This window comes from Botryllus schlosseri, chromosome 5 (assembly GCF_051294905.1).
Source record: "Botryllus schlosseri isolate E-star chromosome 5, Bs_hap1, whole genome shotgun sequence".
NCBI classification, from domain to species: domain Eukaryota; kingdom Metazoa; phylum Chordata; class Ascidiacea; order Stolidobranchia; family Styelidae; genus Botryllus; species Botryllus schlosseri.
Window position 1 is genome coordinate 25,322,554 of NC_137240.1, and position 24,677 is coordinate 25,347,230.

Genomic DNA, 24,677 nt, shown 5'->3' on the forward strand with positions numbered 1-24,677 from the left:
CTTCATCTATGCACTGCCTCGCTTACCTACTCTGACCGCATGATGCTGATTAGATGAGTAGTTAAAAGTGAATTGTGGCATAGCGCAAGTGATCTTCGGGCCAATAAAGATTAAATACCCCTGCAACAAATATTCAATATAGTAGTACAATTGAGAGAGTCACCGCCATGCCGTACGCCAGCTTATCAATACACACCAGATACCTCTATCTCGAAGTCAGAGGATAATGATCACCTGCACTCTGCCTACATTCAAATGGTAACGTAGCTATCGGTGTTTGGTATTGCTTAGGCTACAGTTAAACACGGTGCGAACGTTTTTGTTTGGAGAGGATTATGTACGCCGGACAAAGATATGCAATTTTGTACGTGACGACGTCCACATCGAAGAATTGAAATAATTGAAATAATTATGACAAGTACACGGAGTCACTAACGGCAATAACAATCGTACAGCTACGGTAAAACATGGAGGAATTCGGCTATAAAATAGCTTAACAACAACACAGCACTAATGACATATTTCCAGCGTGTGTGTAAAGGTGATATTTCTGGCGATCAAGCTCCTCAGTGCGCACGTGGGGCTCAAAATCAAGTTGGAATACGATGCTCTGTATCGTGTCGTCTAAGTGGGGCGTGAATTCTTTCATTTTTTAAATTGCTTTATATATCTTGTTTTGTGTGGCTTATTGCCATTCTTCGTCGCTCCACTTCATTTTCTGTATTGTTTCTAAGTTTTCGATCCACCTTTTTTGGGTGGAGTACTTGTGTATCTCTGAGTTCTTGTAGAGTTTTGGATTTATTTATTTTTGTCTTTGTTCCTAGTTCGTATGTTGCATGTCTATGCCATATTTCAATTTGGTGTTATAATGTTTTTAAATCGCAATTTTCTCCATTTCGCATACTTTTATACGAGATTCGATATCTGGTATCCCGAGACCCCCGTTTTCTTTTTCCGCAACATAGTTTTTTTTGCAATGGGTTCCATTTTCTCTGGCGACCCAAGGAATTCGAAATACATTCGTTCATAAGAACCTGGTGAAATTGGATTGACAGCTACTTATAAGTTACAATGAAAAATCAAAAAATCCGAGCGCCCTCGGCGTTGTTTGTGGCGAATACGCACCCTAATTCAACCAATTATAAGGACAGTTTGGCGTACGAGTATAGTTCGTGAGTCGTATGTACATTTACTGCACAAGCTGCAATCTTAAATATTCCATAGTTACATAGGCCTACCTGATAAACACATCAATTGAGATCGGTTCATGTGTGATGTGCGAAATCGAATAACATTGCTGGATACAACTCACACATGAAATTTTTTCAAAAGAACCTGGTAAAATCGGATTGAAAGCTACTTACAAGTTACAATGATTAATCAAAAAATCCGATCGCTCTCGGCGTTGTTTTTGTAACAAATACCTACCTTAATTCATCAAAGAATAAGGACATTGTATCTTGGGCGTAGGAGTATAGTTCGTGAGTCGTATGGACATTTACTGCACAAGCTGAAATCTTGAATATTCGATAATTAGACACCTGATAATCGCATCTATTGAAATCGGTTCTTGTGTGATGTGAAAAACACAGGTGGTCAAAGTAGTCAAGAAAGCTACTCAAGTAGAAGTAGAAGTAGCGACAAAAAAATATACTCAAGTACGAGTAGAAGTACTTCTTCCATAAGCAACCTAAAACTACTTGAGGTGATGGTGGAATTGACTGACTTTAAAAGTACTCAAGTAAGTAAGTAGTTGTGAAAACGATCCTAATTTGTCCACATGGATTGTATAAAGGTGCAAATTGAGCTATGCGAAAGGTAACGAGCTTGATTCATATTGATGCATAGCTGCAGGTATCCAATTTTCGATAGCATAAGCATTCGTCCACATCATGGGATGAAAATGATAGGATTGATATGGAAATGCGATAGGCTACTTATCCTGTTTTCTCGAACAGCACGTTTTAGAAAATAATATGGGGTATGGCGCCATCCCCCACATTATAAGGTCCGTAGTTTAGTCGAAGAGCAATGCGGAGAAGTTGGGTGGCGAGATAGCGCAGTGGTATAATCCGCGGCTGCAACACCAATGGGTGCGGGTTCGAGTCCGACCGTGGTCGACTTCCGAATTCCTATACGCAAGTGTTGGAGGTTTACCTAGGTTCCTCATCCGCGTCTGCGGTGTCTTACAAAAGCCTAAAGGTGGACTGTGCTACAAGTCGGCAGTTACGGAAAATAAGAAGAATATCGGCCTGGTGTAAATTACGATAGTAGTCGACAATCACCATGAATACCCAAAAAAAAACAATACGGAGAAGTTGTATAGGATTAGTAAACGTTAATAAAAAATATGTTGGACCGTAAAAATGCCATATTGTGTGGATTTATTTCCGGAAATTAAAGGCATTGCTACACTTGCTTTTATACTTCAACATGTATGTTATCAAGACAAAAGAACTGATATTAATTATAACTCAAAGTATATGATACTGGGAATTGAAAATGAAACATAAATACTAGTTCAAAAAGTGGAACACGTTTCTCATGCCTTTAGTCCAGAAAGTTTCAAAGGTGGTATGCTGAAACAGCTCTAAAACTAACAAACAAAGGTAGGAGTTCAGTTTTTCAGGTTAGGACGCGCCATGGACATGCTAGATTACGATATGTCAAGTAAATGATAGATTGCGAAACATCAGTTTCAAACGTTATGATGAGGCATATATACTGCGATGAATTATTTCATATATGGGCGCAGGCCGACAATGAGGTGTGAACTCAGGGATATCTAGTTCTAGATATCCTTGTGTAAACGGAATCACGCCAACCCGCTACCTAAATTATATTCATCGATACTTTCCTGAAATCACACTGGTAACGCAGTATCCATTGCGCGCGAAGCGCGAAAAAAATTCTGGGCTTTCCTCAACTTTCATGGAAATTAAATGTTGATACTCCGTGAAAATAGCCCCGAAATTCCTCAGGCTATCTTCCTGATTGGAAGATTGAACTACTTCTACTTGAAAAACTGAAAATACCGAAAAGTAAGTAAGTAGATCACAAAATATTATGAAGTAGAAGTAGAAGTAGCAAAAATCAGATCTACTTGAGTAAGTACCAGAGGTAGAGGGAAACTACTTGAGAACTTCAAATAAGTAGAAGTACTTCGTTATCGACCACCTCTGGTGAAAAATGGAATAACATTGCAGGAAACAACTCACATAAAAAAAAATTTAAAAAGAACCTGGTAAAATCAAGGTTAATTTGAAATTTTCCACATTCATAGAATCTAATCGGTCTTCGACCATGTTAAAATCCCCGCATATTATTGAGTTTTGCGGATACCTCTGTATGTGCTCTGTTAGGTTTCGATACGTCTCGGTTTGATGTCTGCCCGCGTCCGATGGGCCGTATACATTATATATGTTGGTCGTGTTACCTGTTTCTTTGTTGCTTATTCTCACGACTTGTATTCTATTTTCCTGTACAATTTCATTGCTTATGTTGTGTTTCTCTTCGAGTTCTTTTCTAATTAGTATCCCTGTTCCCTTGTAGTACGCTTTCCTTTTTCGTCTTTGTCCACCAATATCTGGTTTTTGTCGATGTGGTTAGGCATGTAGGCCTACATCATGTTATTTCGTTTTGCCCAGTTTTTTATTCTTTTTTTTTTATCAGCCCTGTGGGTATCCTGCACGCACATGATATTCCAGTCTTTTTCAGTTTTCATGAGGTTCTTTATTTTTGCCAATGTGTCGCAATTCCATTTATATTTAGTGATATCATGTCGAGAGCCATTTTTCATTGTAGATGAGGGTTGCTTATATTTTACCCTTAGGTGTTGCTTTCGTGTTCGAGAGTCTTTATTTTCATCGAACCAAAATACATAACAAACGGCAGTGATGGTGGTACAGAAAATATGCGTGCACACTGCACAGTATTCGGTATTAGATAGGAATGATCGATAAGACCATGAAGGTCATCTAGTCTGATCACACCAGCATCAAACAGGTACACTTGACTCTGAACAGTCTGGCTGTAAAAAAAAGTTTAGTTAAGAAAGGAAAATAGAAAAAAAATCAAACAATGGTAGCAAATGATCAATGAAGCAATGTCTGGGCGAGGTAGGGCAACAGTGTTAGTGTAACGACAGGAGGTGGTCAAGTAGGGCTTTTTTGAATCTATTATAAGGCAATTCACGGATATGTGGTGGTAATGCATTCCAGATGATAGGTCCCGAGTAGTCAATAGATCTCTTAGTTAGGTTGCTATTGGGTGGGGGTAAGTAGATGTTTCCTTTAGACGAGGATCTCATGTAATGGGAATGGACATGTTTAGCAGGTATGAAAAAGTCATCAAACACAGGAGGCAGACTATTGGAAAAATATTTGTGAACAACTTTTGATACTTCGAAGCGATATAGTTCATCAACTCGCAAAATTCGATGCTTACGGTAGTAAGGCGATAAATTGGTACGTAAAGGTACAGATGAGATCAGCCGTATCGCACGGTTTTTCAGGGTTTGAATTCTGCACAAAAATGTTGTGCATGCATTTCCCCATACTACGATTCCATATTGCAGATGATAGTGGAAAAGAGAGAAGTAGATGGTTCGTAGTACTGATCTGGAAACCAAGGATTGGAGACGGGTCATTATTCCCACACACCGAGCTAGTTTTGATATTGTGCATTCAATATGCTGCTTCCAAGACAATTTGGAATCAATGGTGACGCCGAGATATTTTGCTGAGTCACATATTGAGATTTGTTTATGATTGATGTTCACAGTGAAATTATGACTGGCATTATTTAAAACGAGCATCTCGGTCTTATCTGCATTCAAACTTAGTTTGTTTGCTTGGAGCCATCTCGACACTTTTGGGAGTTCCCTATTCACAGATGCATGCAAACCATCGACAGTGTTGGAGGTTATGAAGAGGTGAGTATCATCAGCAAATAGCGTTGTGCGGAATAAAGATGCATTAACAATGTCGTTAAAATAAATGAGGAAAAAAGTCGGTCCAAGGACTGAGCCTTGTGGCACTCCACAAGTTATATCTCCGGTAGTCGTTCTTAATGTCCCCAGTTTAACAAATTGTTTGCGGTTTGCCAGGTAGCTTTCAAGTAGAGTTGCTGCAATATCCCTGATTCCATAGTGTTCTAGCTTGTATCTTAAGATTCTGTGGTTAACTGTGTCGAAAGCTTTGCGGAGATCGATAAAAATGCTGCAGCCACTTTCTTTTTGCTTGATGGTTTTGTAATAGTCCGTTACAATTGATGGTATTGCATGGTTGGTGTTGTGGTTGGATCGGAATCCATGCTGAGTCAGAGACAGTACTGCATTCAATTCAAAAAAGTTCTTGAGTCGGCAGTCAATCAGTTTCTCAAAAACCGTGGCAAGATTTGGCAAAACAGATATTGGTCGGTAGTTAGAAATTAGCTTTTTACAGCCTTTCTTAAACACTGGCATTACTCTGGCAGTTTTCAGTGCATCTGGGAAAATGCCTAGACGTATCGACTGATTAAAGAAAATGCATATAACATCACCAATAATATTAAAGACTAGCTTTAGAAAGTGAGTTGGGATGAGATCGGGTCCTACTGCTTTGTTACTTTTCATTTCAGATAATACGATCGCAACTTCTCCTTTACTTGTCGGCTCAAGAAAATGGATATCTGAGGGCCAGGACTCAAGTACGAGAGAAAGTCATCGGAGGAGTTTGGTATTGAAGCTGCAAGATCCGGACCAATGTTGCAAAAATACTGATTGAACTTTTCTGCTACTGCAAGCTGGTCTTTGATGATGCTGCCATTCTCGAGTAGCTCGATGTCATCAGCACTCTTGGGAGCATTACCTTTAGTTAGGTTGATAATTTCTCCAATGGTTTTCCATGTGTTCTTGGGATCTTTGGAGCACTCTTCAAATCTTTTTGGAAGTATGCTTTTTTGGCATTTTCTTTCATATGCGTCACTTGGTTTGCATATTTTTGTGCACTTTTTTGCCTTCGATGGTGCCTTGCAGATAGTAGTGCTTATGCATCCAATCCCTTGTTTTGATCGCAACTAGTAGGTCATGACCAATCCAGGGTTTCGATTTCAAGCGCCTTGCATTGCGGTTGACTTTCCTAATTGGGAAAGATGTGTCGAGGGCTGCCCGCAGTTCCTCAATAAATTTTTCAAAATGACGGTTGTAGTTGTCAGTTGTGAGTGGAGGAATTTTGTAGTTGTTGAAGGTATTGCTGACAATTTCTATATACTCCTCAATACCGCGTGGGTTTAAGGGCGTTCGAGATTCAAATTCTTTAGCACAATGTGGCAGGGCCAATTTCATGTGGCAGAGGATGGGACAGTGATCAGTCATACTGTGTTGGAGCACAAAAGGGGACAGGTGATATTGATGAGTGTTGCAGTAGAAGTGATCTAGTAGAGTTTCGGATTGATCAGCTATTCTTGTGGGTTCAGTAATTATCTGGGCTATTCCATAAGAATCAAGCATTTCACGGTACCTTGTGTTAAAGTTGGTGGTCTTCAGCAAATAAATATTTATGTCTCCCATAATAAATATTTCTTCGTTAGCTGCCGTTAGCGTTTCCAGAATATTTGAGAATTCGTCAAGAAAAGTCTCTTGCTTTGTTCCTGGGTGTTTGTAGATGACTGCCACTGTGAGAGCTTTTTGTTCATGTACTCAGACAAATATGTATTCTACGCCTTCGGTTTCAAATTTTACGTCGGGCATCATGTCATATCTCAGACCTTCGTTGATGTATAGTCCAACACCTCTAGCGTTCGTTTGAGATGGCGAGTGTAAAAAGTTGAAACCCGTCAGGTTAACATTAGTCGTTGGATGTTCTTTCAACTTGGTCTCAGAGATTCCGATGATGGTTGGTGAGCAATTGAACATTTCAAACAGGGGTGGAATTTCATCTAGATGAGCTTGGAGGGATCTTGTGTTTATGTGTGCAAGTAAAATTCCTTGAGATGATGGGATATCACTACTATTCGTTGAATTGATAGATCTGCAGTTGCTCATGTTGAAAAAGTTTTGAGCAATTTTCTAGTGTGGGTTGCGTTTGCAGTGAGAGAGCAGTATAGCAGTTTCTATTTGAGTTTATCGAGGTCATTCTTTGACTCAATGTGGATTCTGGGTGCGCCATCATTCTTTTTCATGTAGATATTTCCATTTGCAGTCCAGAGGTATTTGAAACTTTTTTTTTTGTTTCGCAGCTCGCGCTTCAAAGAAAACATCTCTTCTGTAATTTGTTAAATTTTCGTTTAGGAAGAGTTGTTTCATTCCATCTACACCAGTGTTTCCCAACCTTTTTCCTCCCACGTACCATTTTGAGGTTATATGCAGTGCTCGCGTAACACCTATATAAGTTACGCGCGTTTCCACCATTTATGACGTCATACTCACGTATTTGACCTATGCGAGGTGTATTAACAAATTCTATTAAACTAGGCCAGGGATGTCAAAGATACGGCCGGTGGGCCAGATCCGGCCGGCCGGCCAGACGATTTTATCCGGCCAGCATAGCAATTCTGAATACATTGAAAAAATATTATATTATTCATCACATCCACAGTAATAAACCAAATTACAACGTCCCCGTTGACAGATAAATATCTTGTATTCATCACAACGCATACGCAGGGCTAACGCCAGATTATGACTAAAGCAGGGGTGGCCAACCTTTTTGCCATTCACGGCCGCATTTCGACAACTCGCGTAGCCTACGGCCGCATTCCAGAGCATAGTCTTAATAAACGAGCTGCTGGACGCCAAATACCCGGGTTAAAGTGTCTATGTCCATTTCTGGTGAACTCTGAACTAATCTATTCATTGATAGGCTTATTATGCGCACCAAAATCGCGAGTGGTCACTGGTAATGCTCAGGAAGGAAGTTCTCAAAGTCGCGCCAAGTGCGAAAATAATTCAGATTCACCAATGAATTTCGTCATTGATATTAGTACAGGGGTTCTCAACCTGGGGGGCGCGCAGAAGCGGTCACCTGAAAAAATTGTTCGCGCTCGGCGCGATTGACCTCCAATGCATGCGTGTTTCTCTTTATATAGACCCAATTTCATATTTTTTATTCTCTCGTCAACATTCATAACCGACCATACCACCAAACAATCTGTTGGGGTTGCTAGCATCCTAGTTGGATTTTGTGATATGACGATAAGGGGGGCGCGAAATTTTTCACTATCAAAAAGGGGGCGTGTTAAAAAAAGTTTGAGAACCACTGTATTGGTAGTTTTACATATTACCCTCAAACATTTATCCTTTCTCATCCCGTGTGATCAGATTCACTTGTATAGAGTTGATGTAGGGGTGTTTTCGAAAGCAAGTTATAAATTATGATGCATGTTCAGGTGGGCCAATTGGTTTTAGTCACGTAGTGGCATATGCTGTTATTTCTTGACCTCCCCTCAGGATTGTTAGTATAGTGAGGAGCACACGATTCCGAGCTGATATTTCCATGTGAGGCGCATCATTTTCCACTGATGTTCGCATCTACATTGTGGGGATCTGATTGCAAAGGATGCTACTACATTAAAATCGAAAAATGTAATCGCATTTAATCGCGCCCAGCGCGACGAAAATTTCTAGAGTAAATTCGTAAATTCGAATTGCATGTCTACGGCAACACAAATTCCCTCTTACGGCCGCAGGTTGGCCACCCCTGGACTGAAGCAAAGGGAACACTTAAATATGTCTACTTGTATCGCCGGTAATGCCATTGTTTTAGCGGTTCTTAACTGTATTCAACCGGACAAACATCGTATTTTCGCATTGCTCGCAACAATGGTGTTGCGAATCGCTAGAATGAAACCCCTGCGATCCGTGTATTATCTATATATGCTTGATAATAAAGAATTCCAGCGAGAAGCAATGGCGCGAGGCAACATTTTGAATTCCGTTGACTGGTCCGGCCCGCGAGCGATTTCATGACTTTGATCCGGCCCGCGATGCAATTTGAGTTTGACACCCCTGAACCAGGCATTATTAGCCAGGGTTGATGAGATATATGGAATTGTTTTTCTTTCACCACCAGTCACAAGAAGAACAGCGTAATGAAATAACAACACACAACAAAAGTCAATTTATTTAATGCGATGGCTGCATTTGTTTATTTTCCACTAGCTTGTCGATGCGTGGCATACGTTGGCTTACAGCGCATGGAAAGTCATGTATGGGCGCAACAAGTCGGTTTCGTTTCTTCGACTTGATAGTCATCAGAGATGAAAAACTGGCTCGCATTCCCACGTATCAGGGAAAATGAGAAGCTGGGGAAAAACGGGAGACGACGGCTTAAAAAAACAACTCGAAATCAAACTCACCTGAATAACTCACTTCGATCGAAAAAAAAACAGAATCTGCTCGCGTACCACCTGGAAGACCTTCGCGTACCACTAGTGGTACGCGTACCACAGGTTGGGAACCACTGATCTACACCAAAGTCCTTGATATCCCTTTCGATGTTGTCTGGTTTTAGAAGTTTCCTTCTCGCTTTTCTTTCTGCTCGTGCTGTTGGGCTATGATCATCTTTATGTTTTTTGTTAGGTGAGAATACAGGTGCGCTGAAGAATTCCGCTTCTGTAAAGCGCCTGTCTTCGAATTTTTTTCTGATTGTGGCGGTTTGGCTTGTTCTGCTTTTAATCTTCTTTCTTTTGTTTGATTATTCAATATTTATATTTAATAATCACTTATTGTTTGGAGGCTTTTTTCAGTTCGAGTTTGTTTATTGAACCTTCATAACGTAAACAATCAAAACATAGGCCTCGTCTACCATATTTTCAGCACATAAAAACAATCGTGCCGCATTGCAGCATACGTCCGAACTCAACAGACCCCGAATTAGCACACAAAATTGTGGCGCAGCTTGGAAATTAACTCAACATGCGCCGATGTTAAGCCACCAAATTCTCAGACAACTAGCGCTACTTCTGTGATGGTCTGCTAAGTTCGAATGCCTGATCCTGGCATGCAAAACGTTCCAGATGTTACGGATAACACCGAACAATGTTTGCCGAAAATCAGGTCAAGAGTCAAAATCAGTACAAATCTGATAAATCAGGACATTATAGTACATCTATGTTCATTGTTCACAAAGTACCAGGTTAAGCAAGCAGCAAATCTTACAACTCATCTTATAAAGCCTAATCGCCTTCAAATCATGCCCTTCTCCTATTCTCTTTTTTGTTACTGCATTTTGCAACTCCTTCGGGAGCATAAACTCATTGGCTTCTTCTCCCTACAAATAAATATAATCATAATAGCCATGTAGAAGATTTGCTTGAGGGAAAATTCAGTTATTGCATTCCGGTTGATATGAAGGCAAGAGTTGAGCCACAACAATCTACAAGATATATAGGCTACAATATAAAATTGCAACAAAAATAAACATGATGATTCTGATGATCTTGTAAGTTATGATTCTTATCCGGAAGAAAATTCGAAATGCAATTATAAATCTAAGCTAAGGAATATGGAGCAATCATAATTTCGAACAAACTGTAATTACAACTTGAACGTTGGGTATAAAAACAATGCAGTTGCCGTGCATTTAATGCGAAATCATCAAATCACCCCAGTTTGGTTAATTATAATTCGCAAACCGCGCTACGCGTGTTGGACTCTGCGCGATCTGCAACCAGTGAGTCAGCATATTATTCATCTCACCAACAAATACAGCAGGCAAATCGCTATGGATTGGGAGGCGACGGTGGACCATGAGGTCTTAAATTCAATGTTCAAAAATCAAACAATCTTGCGTTCCGCGTTGTACAGTGACAGTATTGCAGCGACAATAATATCTTTATGGCGATGGTTACCAGAGGTGGTCACTGGCCAGCAACGAAGTACTTCTACTTTTTCGAAGTACTCAAGTAGTTTTCCTCTACTTCTGGTACTTACTCAAGTAGATAGAATTTTCGCTACTTCTACTTCATAATATTTTGTGATCTTCTTTACTTACTTTTCGCTATTTTAATTTTGTCAAGTAGAAGTGGTGTAACCCTACAACTAGAAAGAGAACTGCGGAATCCTCGGGCTGTTTTCACGGAGTTCTAGCTTTCAATTTAAAAATAATTCAAGTCAAACCCAGAATTTCCGTCGTGCTTCACACAAAGTAGATATGGAGTTACAAATTTGTTTCCACGAAAGTGAATATTATTTAGGTAGCAGGTTGATTGGTTCCCTTCGCACCGCATTGTCGCCCATATGAAATATTTCATTACAGTAAATATGGCCCATCATAACGTTTGAAATCACCGTTTTGCAATCTAGCACACCAACCATATCGTAATCTCTGACTTTTTGAGCGTTCGGTCTGTTTTAGCAGACCACCGTTAAGACTGTCTCGACAAAATACATTTACTACATTTTCCGCTTTTCTGATGTAGTATTGGTATTTCTCGTTCAAGTCGCAGTATCATTACTTAGAGTTCTAATTAGTCTGTTCTTTTGTCTGGAGAACATACATGTATAAGTTTAAAAGCAAGTGTAGCATCGCCCTCTATTTTCCGAAAATATATTTACACCATATGGCATTTTTACGTCGTGCCATATTTTTATCATCGTATACGAATCGCGCAAAGTGTTAACATCGTATTCATACAACTTCTCCGTATTGCTCTTTGACCAAACTAAAGGCAGTAATATGCGTGAGGGAACATGCCATGACATTTTCTAAACGGCATGTTCGAGTAAACATAACATTATAGTATCTTATTTCCATAACAAAACTATCATTTGCATCTCATGATGCGGTCGAATGCTAATTCTGTCGGAAATTTATAACTTATGGGATGCTTCAATATGCATTGTACATGAAACTCTCTGCACCTTCTGCATAGCTCAATTTGCAGCTTTTGAAACTCGATGCGAACGTATTATGACCGTTTTCAAAACTACATACTTACTTGAGTAGATTTAAAGCCAGCAAATTCTACTTCTACTTGGAGTAGTTTTAGGTTGCTTATTGAAGAAGTACTTCTACTTCTACTTGAGTAGCTTTCTTGACTACTTTGACCACCGCTGATGGTTACCACATACCCCGCAAATAGTAAACGTTTGACACGGCTTTCAAACGTTTACAAAAGTTTCAAAAAGATGTTCAAAATAACGATGGGAATTTGGGTTATGTATTTTCATGATCAATTTAAGCTGTGAGGCATGGGGACTTGAATTAACACGAACTAAACTGCAGAGGGAGTGTTATCATGACGTATCATCGCGTATGTCATCTGGAGGTGGCAAACATGTGATTCGCTACTGCCCGACATGGCATGCAAACATTCTCATCTTGGCGATATACGCATCATCGTGTCATTTTATTGCAATTGTAGCATTCAGACCCAGTTCACTGATTACCGACAACGAAAATACTACATATGCTCACTGCTCACATGCCCGACACTTTTCATATCGCATTATACACAGGCGCACGTCGATAGAATACAGCCGGCAACTTACCGATTTCACGATTTGTCGGCGAGTGACGTAGGGCATTTTTTCCCCACGCGAACATCAGTTTCGGCGGGCACGTGTGATGCCGCCAGACAACCAGCGCGAGGTCCGATAATGGAGGTTTGTAATCGTAGTTGAGGGTTCGATGTTAGTTGAGTTCGCGCGGATTAATCGCGTTAATTGATGTTGAAGCAAGAACTTAGCTATAGCGGAGTACCGAAAACTGGACTTTGCATTCTAATTTATAATTATCTTCGTTTAAAAACATAGTTAAGGAATACGGTTACTTGATAGACCGTAGTTTACTGTCGTTCATATCATCAGCCGTAGATACATGCATGATTTCTCAAGTGCTCATAGTATTAATCCGTTCCTTAATAATTCATGGCATGTGCAACTATACATCCTTATCCACAATGACATGTCTGGCCATCACCAATCTTTGTTTCTTGTGAACATGTCTAAAATATTGGTGTTTAGTAGAAAGCAGATTTTTATTGATCATGAGGTCGTGACATGCGCACAGCGAACCGTGGATTCTGATAGGTTCATTAATTTTCTACTCTATTGAAGCAGCTACTGTTCAGTATGCCTAAATGTCGAAAAAGAGACCGGTTAGCCTACAAAAGGAGATGGACTGCTGCGACTAGGCTAATCAAGCAGACTTTAGCTAACAAAAACAATGACAACATTTCACAGTTTGCAGTATCCAGTAAGTGTTTAATTTTATTCAGTTTTGGATTTGAGTTCCATGAATCACCTGGTCGCTGGTATTGGCATCATAATGTTTGTGATCATGTGATTACTTCGCAGTTCCTATCCAAGAAAAAGCAGGAAGGTCTGTTTAATTATAACTTGAAAAATAATTCGATATGTGACCATGTATTTCTTTCCTTAGTCACGTCAACACCAAGACGTCCCGAGAAGCACCAAGTAGATACGATTTTGGAAGGTTATTTTAACATTTTCTACTCCTGAGATGTTTACTTGCTTTGTAAAATTATTAAATATTTAAATTGCTTATCTATTTCCATAGTGTTAGTGTCATTCCAACTTCTATTTTATGCAGATAGTAATACTTCTGACAATGAAGCAGTTCTTGCTGGTACGTCAATTCATTCTCAACCAGTGTCTGCCTCAACTTCGAAGCGAACTTCGCAGTTCCTATCCAAGAAAAAGCAGGGAGGTCTGTGTGATTATAACTTGAAAAATAATTCGATATGTGAGCATGTATTTCTTTCCTTAGTCACGTCAACACCAAGACGTCCCGAGAAGCACCAAGTAGAAACGATTTTGGAAGGTTATTTTAACATTTTCTACTCCTGAGATGTTTACTTGCTTTGTAAAATTATTAAATATTTAAATTGCTAATCTATTTCCATAGTGTTAGTGTCATTCCAACTTCTATTTTCTGCAGATAGTGATACTTCTGAAAATGAAACAGTTCTTGCTGATACGTCAATTCATTCTCAATCAGTGTCTGCCTCAACTTCGAAGCGAACTTCGCAGTTCCTATCCAAGAAAAAGCAGGGAGGTCTGTTTAATTATAACTTGAAAAATAATTCTATATGTGACCATGTATTTCTTACCTTGGTCAACCTCAACACCAAGACGTCCCGAGAAGCACCAAGTAGAGACGACTTTAGAAGGTTTGTTCAACATTTTCTACTACTGAGATATTTACTTGCCTCGTAAAATTATTACATATTTATTATCAATTGTTTATTTATTTTAGGTGGCTCTTCGTTTGAAATGTCTACCGACAGTGCACCCCACAGGCGAAACGGCTATTCGGATGGCAGTATGTTCTGAGATTCATATTTTTATAGGAAGTGACATTTGATTCCCTTTTAGATATTACGTTTCCCAGAACTCTAATTTATATTATAAGGGGTCGAGCTTTAAGACATTCATGGCAATGTCATTACACAATAATTGATGATTTTAATGTACATTTGTCAAATGTGCGGTATAGATGGTATTTAATTTTATTTAGAAATCATGAAGAAAATCCTGATTTGTATGCGAACTATCTTGGAGAAGGTAAATGAAAATCAAGCGTATCTCGTTCGACAAGATGTTGGAAAGCGTATGCAAATGCAGTCAAGCACGCAGAATTTTGAGTATTTTATCAAGAAACCTGCAACTAATGTGGATGAATTAAAAGGCATTGATGAGACACTTCAGCAGGAAGGAGCAAAAGAGGCCGCTGTAAGTAGCTGTTATAATTAGGCCTACCAAACCCATTGATTTTCAATATACAATGGTTAACATTTTTCCCAGCTGATCATGTTGAAAATTGACTTTCTGTCTAGTTTTTCATTCACTGTAAAAATACTGTTACAACTAGAATTAGTAAAGATATAATTTGACTGAGTCCTGTTGCCAGCTGTTTTTACGATTTTTTCTGGATTTCTTGGTTTTCCAGGTATCGTATTTGTCACTGGTTGGTGGACAAACTGTGAAAGCTACAATTTGAGGCGTGTTGGATAAAATTGCAACCAAGTTACTACTTGCTCAGTATTCCAAAGATGGACAAAAAGGAAAGCATCGCTTCAGAGACCATGAAATGATCTATAGCCTTCTGACACGTGAGTATTGGTGTTACAGAGCAATGCTCCTAGACCAGTGGTTCCCAAACATGGGGGAATTCCCCACTGGTGGGGAATTTCGGGATTTTTGGTGGGGAATAAACTCACTTTTGAGAAAATCTTTACAGTAATATTCTCCTTTATTAAATGCCGTTTTCAAATGCCGACCGAATATTTCATAACTCATTTGCAATTCAGCGATTCATATTATCAGTGCCTCCAATTAGCGAGAATTGCCTGGATAGGGACACGCGATCTCCGGACATGTTTTTATTCATTTTTACACTATCATCGGTCACGAAACGTGTAGTGGTAGAAATATTTTGATTCGTTGTAATAAGAGCTCATATTGCTGAACATGGATACTAGGGTTGTTCAGATTTGAAAAATTGTCAGGAAACTCCGATGCTTGTGACCCAAATGAAGGTTTAGTACATAAAAACACTTTTATGAGCAATTTCGGTCATCTTCGTCGTGATCTTCTATCCCCGAAAACCCCCCAAAGATCCACGGGGCAATTCTCTTTACTACTGGATATGCAATGTTGACCACGTCACCGGTTTATAGCTTTTGTGACGTTATCAGTTGAAAACGGCTGTGTAGAGATAATATATTGCAATAAAATAGCCATGATTTCAGAATTGTACTTAACTGCAGTCCCATAAAGGCCACATGTATAACGATTTCACTCTGCAAAAACTGTCTATCATGCTCATGGGAATCATGTAGCGGTTGCACCATTGACATCGGCTTGTTTTGGATCGTACATTGAAGAAGCGCCGTTGGGTTGCAATTCGTGAACAAATACTGATATTCCCAGCTAGTTTTAAGCCATAAGGTATTATTCAAAGGTATGTAATGTCAGTAATACTTTGCTCAACTTCAAATCATCTGTAAAATACCGAGTTATCTTATTTTATGGTAGACTGCAATTTAGTTGCAGAAGAAAGTCTGAAACAGAGCAGATATGGGTTTTGCGGACCAAACATGAACAAGATTCAGGTCTGCCCACTATTTGGTCTGATATTCTGGTCACTATTCGGAAGGATATTTATCTGAGTGTATTAGTCACTCCAAGTTACCGACTCTAGATGAGGTTCTACTACACCCGCCATATCTGAAAGAAAATTGCCCCGAAACTACCACAACGCAGGACTGTGTCCTTCTAACTGTTGAAGAGGTTGACAACGTATGGGATATGACAAGAATATCTATAAGGCAAGCGCTTAACATTGTGTTGATGCATTGTTTCAGGCATTCTTCTTCAACTAAATTGCAGTCTACCATAAAATAAGATAACTCGGTATCTTACAGATGATTTGAAGTTGAAAAAAGTATTACTGACATTACATACCTTTGAATAATATCTTATGGCTGAAAACTAGCTGGGAATATCAGTATTTGTTCACGAATTGCAACCCAACGGCGCTTCTTCAATGTACGATCCAAAACAAGCCATTGTCAATGGTGCAACCAATACATGATTCCCATGAGCATGATAGACAGGTTGTGCAGAGTGAAATCGTTACGCATGTGGCCTTCATGGGACTGCAGTTAAGTACAATTTTGAAATCATGGCTATTTTATTGCAATATATCATCTCTACACGGCCGTTTTCAACTGATAACGTCACAAAAGCTATAAACCGGTGACGTGGTCAACATTGCATATCCAGTAGTAAGGAGAATTGCCCCTTGGATCTTCCGGGGGTTTTCGGGGATAGAAGATCACGACGAAGATGACCAAAATTGCTCATAAAAGTGTTTTTATGTACTAAACCTTCATTTGGGTCACAAGCATCGGAGTTTCCTGACAATTTTTCAAATCTGAACAACCCTAATGGATACACATATTTACGGAGGTGCGTTTACGGTTACCAGTACACCGCTGCGTTAATTTTATTGTGTGCTGATCAATTCCGGGGATCTCAACAATCACCAATAGCACGTACTATATACTAAGCAAAGTCCTGAAAATTTTTATTGCATGTAGCACTTTAAAAGGTAGTTATGAATATAGAGTTTTTAGGTGGGGAATGAAGGCTCGTATTAAATCGAAAGTGGGGAATTAGGTTAAAAAGGTTGGGAACCACTGTCCTAGACAATACAAGGTGTAATTAACTAGCTCCAACCGTATCTTCTTGTAGCTATTTGCAGAAAGACCCACAGCAAAGTAACAGAGAAAGATATGGAAAAGCATATCAGTGATGTCTTGAAGTCCTACCCTCATTATTTTAAGAAGGTACAGTTTGCTGTTGGTTAATCATTCTGATATCCCTCGGCTATTAAAAATTATCAGTTATAGGCAGGCCTGTTTATTTTTGGATTTCTCCAAAACTAACAAAAATAGCTTATTTTTGGACGTTTTCTAATGGTATTTTTGGAGAATCTTCCAAAAGAAGAAATGAAAGTGTTTTGAGCCCTATTACTACTGAAAAAATCCACCAAAAGTACGTTATTATCATGTATTCAAGTCCTCCATCACATAGATATCATCAGTGATCTTGATCTAACTTTCCAATACATTCTTCACAAATTTAGTCTTTGGCCTGGAGAATGCCTTCTAATGAATATTAATCAGTGCGAGACGCCCCGCCGAGACCTCCTCCCACTTAATTTTCGAGATATCGGCCCGAACGTCGCAATCGTGGGAAACATCGAGGTGACTCTTCAAACTCTCCAATCTTCAAAGCCTTTGCTCCTGAAAAGCGCTCGTCAGTAATGCGCTTGAAACCTTGGATCCTCCACGAAGTTGCGTGCCTCATTGAACTTGACAGCCCAACACCCTCTGACCAGAAAACCTTGTGGCGGTCCTCGTTGTCCCAGTCCTCCCCTGGACACAGAGCTCGAAGGCGTTCGACCTGGCGCATGAGCTCCTGCTGCTCCATGATCAGAACGTCAAGACCATAAAGCTTCGTGACGGTGGTGCTCAGCTCTGTGAGACCGTGACCATGCGATCGAGAACGATCAGATGGATCCACCACTGCAGCGAAGGTGCACACGCCGCACTGTTTTCATCCATAACATCAAGGAGTTTGGTACGGTTTCCAGTCAACCAAGAGGCCACCTTCTTCATTGACAATAAATGAGCGTCAACAAACATGGGGTGCGCACTTTCCATCTACTGGATCAAGTTGTGTTGCCGACTGAAGCATCAGCAGATCAGTCCCATCATCGTGTGGACGAAGTGATTGTGACAGAGGTGGCATTATATGATTTCGCCGTCCCCTTTGCCTCACTCAAGCTGCCTTCCCGTCTTGTCTACGTGTCGCGCTGTGAAACTTATATATATAGGAGTACAAAGGCTGAGGGGCAAGGTCAGCAGAAACGTGAAGTGGATTGAGTGGAAGTAGTTTTAGCGTTTCGGTGACCCCCTCCCACACATAGATGCTGTTTTTGTGTGTTTTTATGAGTTTTCTGGTCGTTTACATCGCTCTGACTTGTTTATTTCACTGAAAAACTTGAAAAAACATCATCCAAAAAAATCTTTATTTTTGGATGTTTTCAAATCTTATTTTTGGAGAATCTCCAAAAATAAACCCAATATCCAAAAATAAACAGGCCTGGTTATAGGTGTTGGATGCATTAAATTACAATTAATGTTATGATCGCCCATTCATGTTGGTGTCATATCTTATTTAGTAATTACCGCCAATCATTATTTTCTCGTGTGCCTCGCTTCGTATTTATACCCTGTGTTCTGTGATCAACTCTCCTTTGTTTATCTGCCCCCTGGATAGTGATTGCATGGTGCTTGCTTGTCTAAAGTAATTCTCCTGAACAGGATTAAATACATTGGATTCATATTAGAATTTCGTCGTATAGTATTAGCCTACTCTCCTACATGCCCTAGAATATAACAAATGAACTTCTTGCAGCTATAATCAAGATCACAGAATGGACGCACTAGTGAAGAATTAGCCGTGGATGAGGTATGCATTTTTCAAACTTGGTTTTAATGGAACTCGTGAAATCATCCAGATTGAAATAGTGGGAAATTTTACGGTGTTGATCCCGTAACACAGGGGCGGGCAACTTCTCCAATCGGCTGATGGCCGGATATAGAAAAATTAAGTACTTGACGGGCCGGATTGCTGAATCGATACATTATTCGCCCATTTATCCACATATACAAGGAATAAATCGTATTTAATGAATGTATTTTAACAACAGCAATGTCAGTTCAAAGGCATTTCTCGCCGATAATGACGAGGATATAATGTGGATTTGAGAACATCATTGTCATACAGGCGCCGCCATGTCTGCTTCTCTCTGATCATAGTGTCCTATATGGTGTGGACACAAGCAAATCTCGCGACTCACTTAAATTAGTCTACGTCACACTTTCCATTTGATCAAAGGCAATTTGATGGTAGTTTTTGGCCGACATGGCCGAGCATTAAATTTGATAAGACAGGTATCAATCGAAAGCTACCGCGGTGCTGGTTGCGAAAATATGAATTTTATTCTGCGTGTGGTCCTGGAACCCCCGCAAAATCAGCTTCGAATGTTGCATTGTAACGGAGTTTGGTATTGTGACGCAGCGATGCCGTCTGAGCAGCTCAGGAGCAAACGCGCACGAGAGTAAGAGCGTGAATGCTCAATCAAGGGCCAATAAGCTTGCGGTTTACTCTGCTCCTCACTTGATCCCAGACGGCATGGTTACGTCACTATACCAAACTCCGTTACAATGCAACATCCGAAGCTGATTTTGGGGGAATAGCGTAGTGTAGCGGGGAATCTCGGCAGACTGTCGTCGCGGGCCACATTATCATATAAGATGGAAAACTGTCCGCGGGCCGTACACTCTAAAAACTGGGCCCACCTTTCAAGGTGTTTCAAAAAAAACCTTAAAAAGAGGAGGGAAATTTTCTACCTTATTTCACCTGGTGGTTATTTTCCCACCTCATCATGAGGTGGGCAACTTTCCACCTTGCCCTATCCGGATTCCACTTCATCCTACCCGGATATCATTGAGGTACAGCATATAACCACACTTTAAGCACTAAATCACCGTCATTCCAATGACTTTATTTGCAAATTAGTCACGAATGTGATCCAGTTTGGCATAAGCTGCAGTACTGGTGTCTCTTACACCTGGCAAACGCGCCAGAAAAACTGACATGACAGTCAGAAACTGCATTTCGAAGATGTAATGAATTTCTAGCATCGCTGCAAATGCCTCATGGAAGCTCTCGATATTCTTCACCTTTTCAACATCAAACCAGACGGTCCACTCTTTCTTCTTTGTATCGAAGCAAATTGTAGGCCACGCGGATGTGGGTGTCTTAAAGAAATGTATTATTATGTGAAAGAAGCATCAGGTCAAACATACCTTACACACACACACAACACACACATTGATGCTCTTTCAGTAATCAGCTTATCAAATATACCGGCAGCAGGGCACTGCGGATCCTATTTTCAGTCAACATATGATATCAAATAGCAAATAGGCCAATGTATATGCGCACTTGGCCAGGTGGAAGTGATGACCATTTTGAGTCATCAGCTAATGTGAATAGTAACCTTTAGTAGAGCGACTCTAAATTTTTTTGTCAGCGCGGACCCCTTTTTTCAACCATCAAGGCATCCGTGCAGACACCATCAAGTTTTAGTTCAAATCATGCTCAATAATAGTGCAACCGCATCCACCTCTTATCAATAGTCCATTTTTGCAAGTCGCGACGGTACATCTAGGCGAGTTTGAAGTAGCAACCTTGGATAACTGCTGACATTTACTTTTTCAAACTACTTGAGTACTTTGCAGACCTTCATTTTCTACTTCCACTTGAAGTAGCTTTGTTATGGATTTGAAATCACTACTTCTACACTGTACTAACCTAGAAATATCCGAAGTGATGCTTTACCCGAGCTAAGAAAAGGTCTGCAAACACCATAAAGATGTGCTTCACGGACCCAGAGTTAGAACTGCGGGTTGTGGGACCGAGCTGAAAAGGGAACATGGGCTTGTAACACGGGTTTTAGGTTTGCACATCACTAAAAAAGGTTCAATACACGACATTGAAAGAAATGTATTGATACTATAATTCAATAATTGATATTATAAAACCTAATTTCCAGTATTTAAAATCGTCTCCGAATCTCCACGACTCAACGACAGTTGAAGCTCGACTTTGTGCCAGTAGTGGAATAGTTTTTCCCATCCCAAATTTTAAGCAAACAGGTACTTATAATATTGATAAAAATCCGTACCTGTTTAACCTGGAAGAAGTTGCCATATCCTTTATGAAAAATTGTAGGTATAGAAACAATCCGGTCTAGATTTTGAGATGCTGTAAAACAAAATATATTATAAGTCCCAGTTGATCACTTAATACATACAGGTCAACATTAACTCATTACAAGACAACAAAGTGGAGTGCGTCAACGCGTCGCTTCGTAATTACGTATTAGTATAGATTAAAAACAGTGCGAAAATTGATGCCGTGCAATGCAACATGACTGAAGAACGCTATATAGGCCTATATCATGAGAGGCAATTAATAGATGGAAATTACCTACTCAATGCAAATATTTGAAGGGATCAATGCTTATGTCAAAATCAACAGCTTTATTACAACAAAGATAATAGATATAATAGCAGAGAGAGAAAAACATACCAATCACAATCCGTCATTTTGTCTTCGGGACAGCGATGTCAGCTTCTGCGCTTCATCCTATCAATCATATTTTCAACCAATTCCGCGTTGATGGGAAATCAATTTCATCTCGTCTTCAGGGACAGAAGACCAAACCGTTTTCTGCAAAGCAGCCGAAATTTGAAATATGCAGTGAAATAGAATAAAAATTTCATTAGGAGATTAAATTTGTGAAACCGAACCTCAATCATTTTTTAACAGGTAAAGCAGCAAAAATGAGCAGATTTGAATTTATAGGCTTTACTTTGCCTTGGTGAGCCAGTCGAACTTTTCATGCTAAGTAGGGCTAGGCCAAATCTAGTACCTGAGTGATTCAATTCTGAATCACCTAATATGCTTCGAGTCGAGTCAAGTAATCAAGTATCACTCATTATGACGTCATAACAGAATGTAAGATGTCAAAGTTGAAATATATACCGTTTAAGCCACCACCAAGAATTTAATGCCTTTTATCCATCACATAAAAGATGCTTTGGTATTTTTTCGACTTCACCGATTTCATTCCCCTTGGTGAAAATGCTGTTGGATGATCATGACTTCGGAAATATGCTACGTCCAGTAACCTTGGTAGATTTTGTACTATAGGTTTCGTATGCTACGATACCGCCAATCGAGGCTTCAACTGTGAAAATTAAATTAGTATCGAAACTATAATTTTCGGGTATAAATTAACTTTCAGTGGAGAGAAGCGTAATATCAGTACCGGTACTAAAAAATATCGTATTTTCCTACTCGACTCGAATCATAAGAATTAATACTCGATTCAGGTTCAAGTACTCGAATCATTGTGCCCAGCCCCAGCTACTAGTGATAGTCAGCCTGCCAGTTGCCTAAGTGTGCTGCGTATACACCAATTCCCTACTGGATATACTATATAGCATGGTTTCATACTGGAAAATGACCATAAATTGCAGTTACTTCTAAAATTTTCAAACAATTAATTCAACTGAACTGAACAAAGCTGACTCTGACTCAAGCATGTAAATTTGAAAAGGCAAGTTTGAAGCATGCACAATTCATTTATAAGTCCATTATCGTCTCACCTTCCATTTCTTCACGTGGCGTAATGTAATCTCCATTCTCCAATATGGCGACCGGTCGTCAGACAGCCGACAACGACAGGAACAGTTGAGCAACTATATATACGGGTTTATGCTAGCGAGAACAGAATGCGTTCATACTGCATTCCTTAACAGGAAGAAACGGTTCATATTAAAAAACGTACAACTATTGCCTGTGTAGTAAGAATAAGCACAAGTCATAAGAATTCGCTTCACAATGAACTTCAAAAGAAGACATGCGCCGCCCACGCGGTCTCTTCGATCTGTCTGCTTCGAGGTTCGGCCGCTGAATAATTAAAGCGTAACCGACATGGCTGATCAATCAGCATGAGATATTAATATCTTCGCTTTTTGTGTTCGACTTACTACTTAGTACACCAAATAAATATTATAACTATCGTTATTGAGTACAGACTAGAAATTGACTGAATAGGATAGTTAGATGTAAGTCGAACCATAAGCTCATCGGTGTTTATGAAACTCGATGGTTAAACGGGGTTTCCCTTGAGAATGTGGTTCCCGCGGAAACTCAGCTGACTTCGCGGAATCGCCGCGCAAATAACTGATGCGTTGCATAATTTAGTATAATATTATGTCGAAACCCCGCATAACAATATCAGAACTTTGGAATAAACTTTATACGGCTATCTTTTCATCGTATCGCATTCTGTGGTGTATTGAACTCATAGCTCATTGCTAATAAACCAATGATGATGAAGACATATACTGTCACAACAACAACGATAGCTTGGTATCGAAAACGATTTTCATATGAAAGTGAAAACTGAAAATATGCATTTCACGGCTTATAAATTTGAGCGTCTGCCGTTACCGCTCCATGGAGTAGGAGCTAGTACTTCACTCTATAGGAGGGTTTTGGGAGGTGGAAGATGCATTGTTGGAGGTGGGAAGATTATTATACCTTCTTCGGTGGTGTATGGCATGTACCCACCTCTCGTAAAAAGAGGGATTATGGTATTATACCTTCTTCGGAGGTGTATGACATGTACCCACCTCTCGTAAAAGTGGTAATTATGGTTTCCACCTCGATTTTAGCTAAAAACCCACCTTTATTTTTTACAGTGTATGTTGCCCGCCCCTGCCGTAAACCTATTTCTTGCATATTCTTAGCATGGGATTCTGTTTCCTGTGCTTAGCTATTTCAGCACAGCTCTTGTACATTAAATTGATGTGATATAGTACTAGCTAGTCATCTATTTTTGACTTATCAACGGTGACTTATTGATTTCAGGAATGATATTGGTATGCTTTGATGAGCTGCTGCTCATTTGAGAAGAAAGAGGTGGGACTAGTGAGCTTGAAAGTTACATTTAATAGTCTCAAAGAAGACGTCACACAGTTCTTGCATCCAAGTGCCACCTTAATATAAGGTGAACAGCGGACATCCAGGCACCATCTGTATATGTACTGGTGTAATTGCCTGCATTTAACCCAGCATGACATTACTGCTACCTTTGCTCAATTATATTTGTACTTAGGAAACCTGTAAATAAGTGATATTGCTGACATCAGCTACGCAGTTTTTACATTCTGTATTTGTCAGTATCGTAGGGTTACCATATGTCCTCTTTTAAAGTGTCCTAGCAGAATGCCCGAATGTCATGTCCACTTTTTGAAAATTTTGAGTAAATGTATGTTAAAATTGAACTGCGATAAAGGAAATCAGTACTCAAGTACCGGTTAGGAGGGTCTTACGGAATATTCATAGAAACTGTGTAATTCGGAAGTTTAGTCGAAAATATTACCTTTTTTTACAGTCAACAAACTACAAACTCATAATATGTTCACCAATTTTACCGGATGTTACTGCTGTATTGTAAGTCCGGAAAATTTTAACAAGTGTCCTCTTTTCAGATTCCCAAAATATGGTAACCCTA

The 24,677-nt window shown here is 39.7% G+C and overlaps 1 protein-coding gene and 2 long non-coding RNA genes across 3 annotated transcripts; 2 read left to right on the top strand and 1 right to left on the bottom strand.

Annotated features, from left to right (window-relative positions):
* The first annotated feature begins 4,527 nt into the window (after positions 1 to 4,527).
* LOC145439499 (uncharacterized) lies at positions 4,528 to 6,179 on the top strand. Its single transcript, XR_013915246.1, has 2 exons — positions 4,528 to 4,933; positions 5,620 to 6,179. It is a non-coding gene; the product is annotated as an uncharacterized LOC145439499 (long non-coding RNA).
* A 7,336-nt stretch (positions 6,180 to 13,515) lies between these two features.
* Positions 13,516 to 15,069, top strand: LOC145440027 (uncharacterized). The gene is made up of 5 exons (XM_080317684.1): positions 13,516 to 13,652; positions 13,713 to 13,766; positions 14,202 to 14,267; positions 14,463 to 14,677; positions 14,895 to 15,069. Exons 3-5 carry the CDS (start codon positions 14,219 to 14,221, stop codon positions 14,943 to 14,945), a joined length of 315 nt encoding a protein of 104 aa, XP_080173810.1. The 5' UTR covers positions 13,516 to 13,652; positions 13,713 to 13,766; positions 14,202 to 14,218; the 3' UTR covers positions 14,946 to 15,069.
* A 4,997-nt stretch (positions 15,070 to 20,066) lies between these two features.
* On the bottom strand, positions 20,067 to 23,864 carry LOC145439501 (uncharacterized). Its single transcript, XR_013915247.1, has 4 exons — positions 22,762 to 23,864; positions 21,680 to 21,820; positions 21,273 to 21,352; positions 20,067 to 20,343 (listed from the first exon to the last, which is right to left on the bottom strand). It is a non-coding gene; the product is annotated as an uncharacterized LOC145439501 (long non-coding RNA).
* Positions 23,865 to 24,677: the final 813 nt, after the last annotated feature.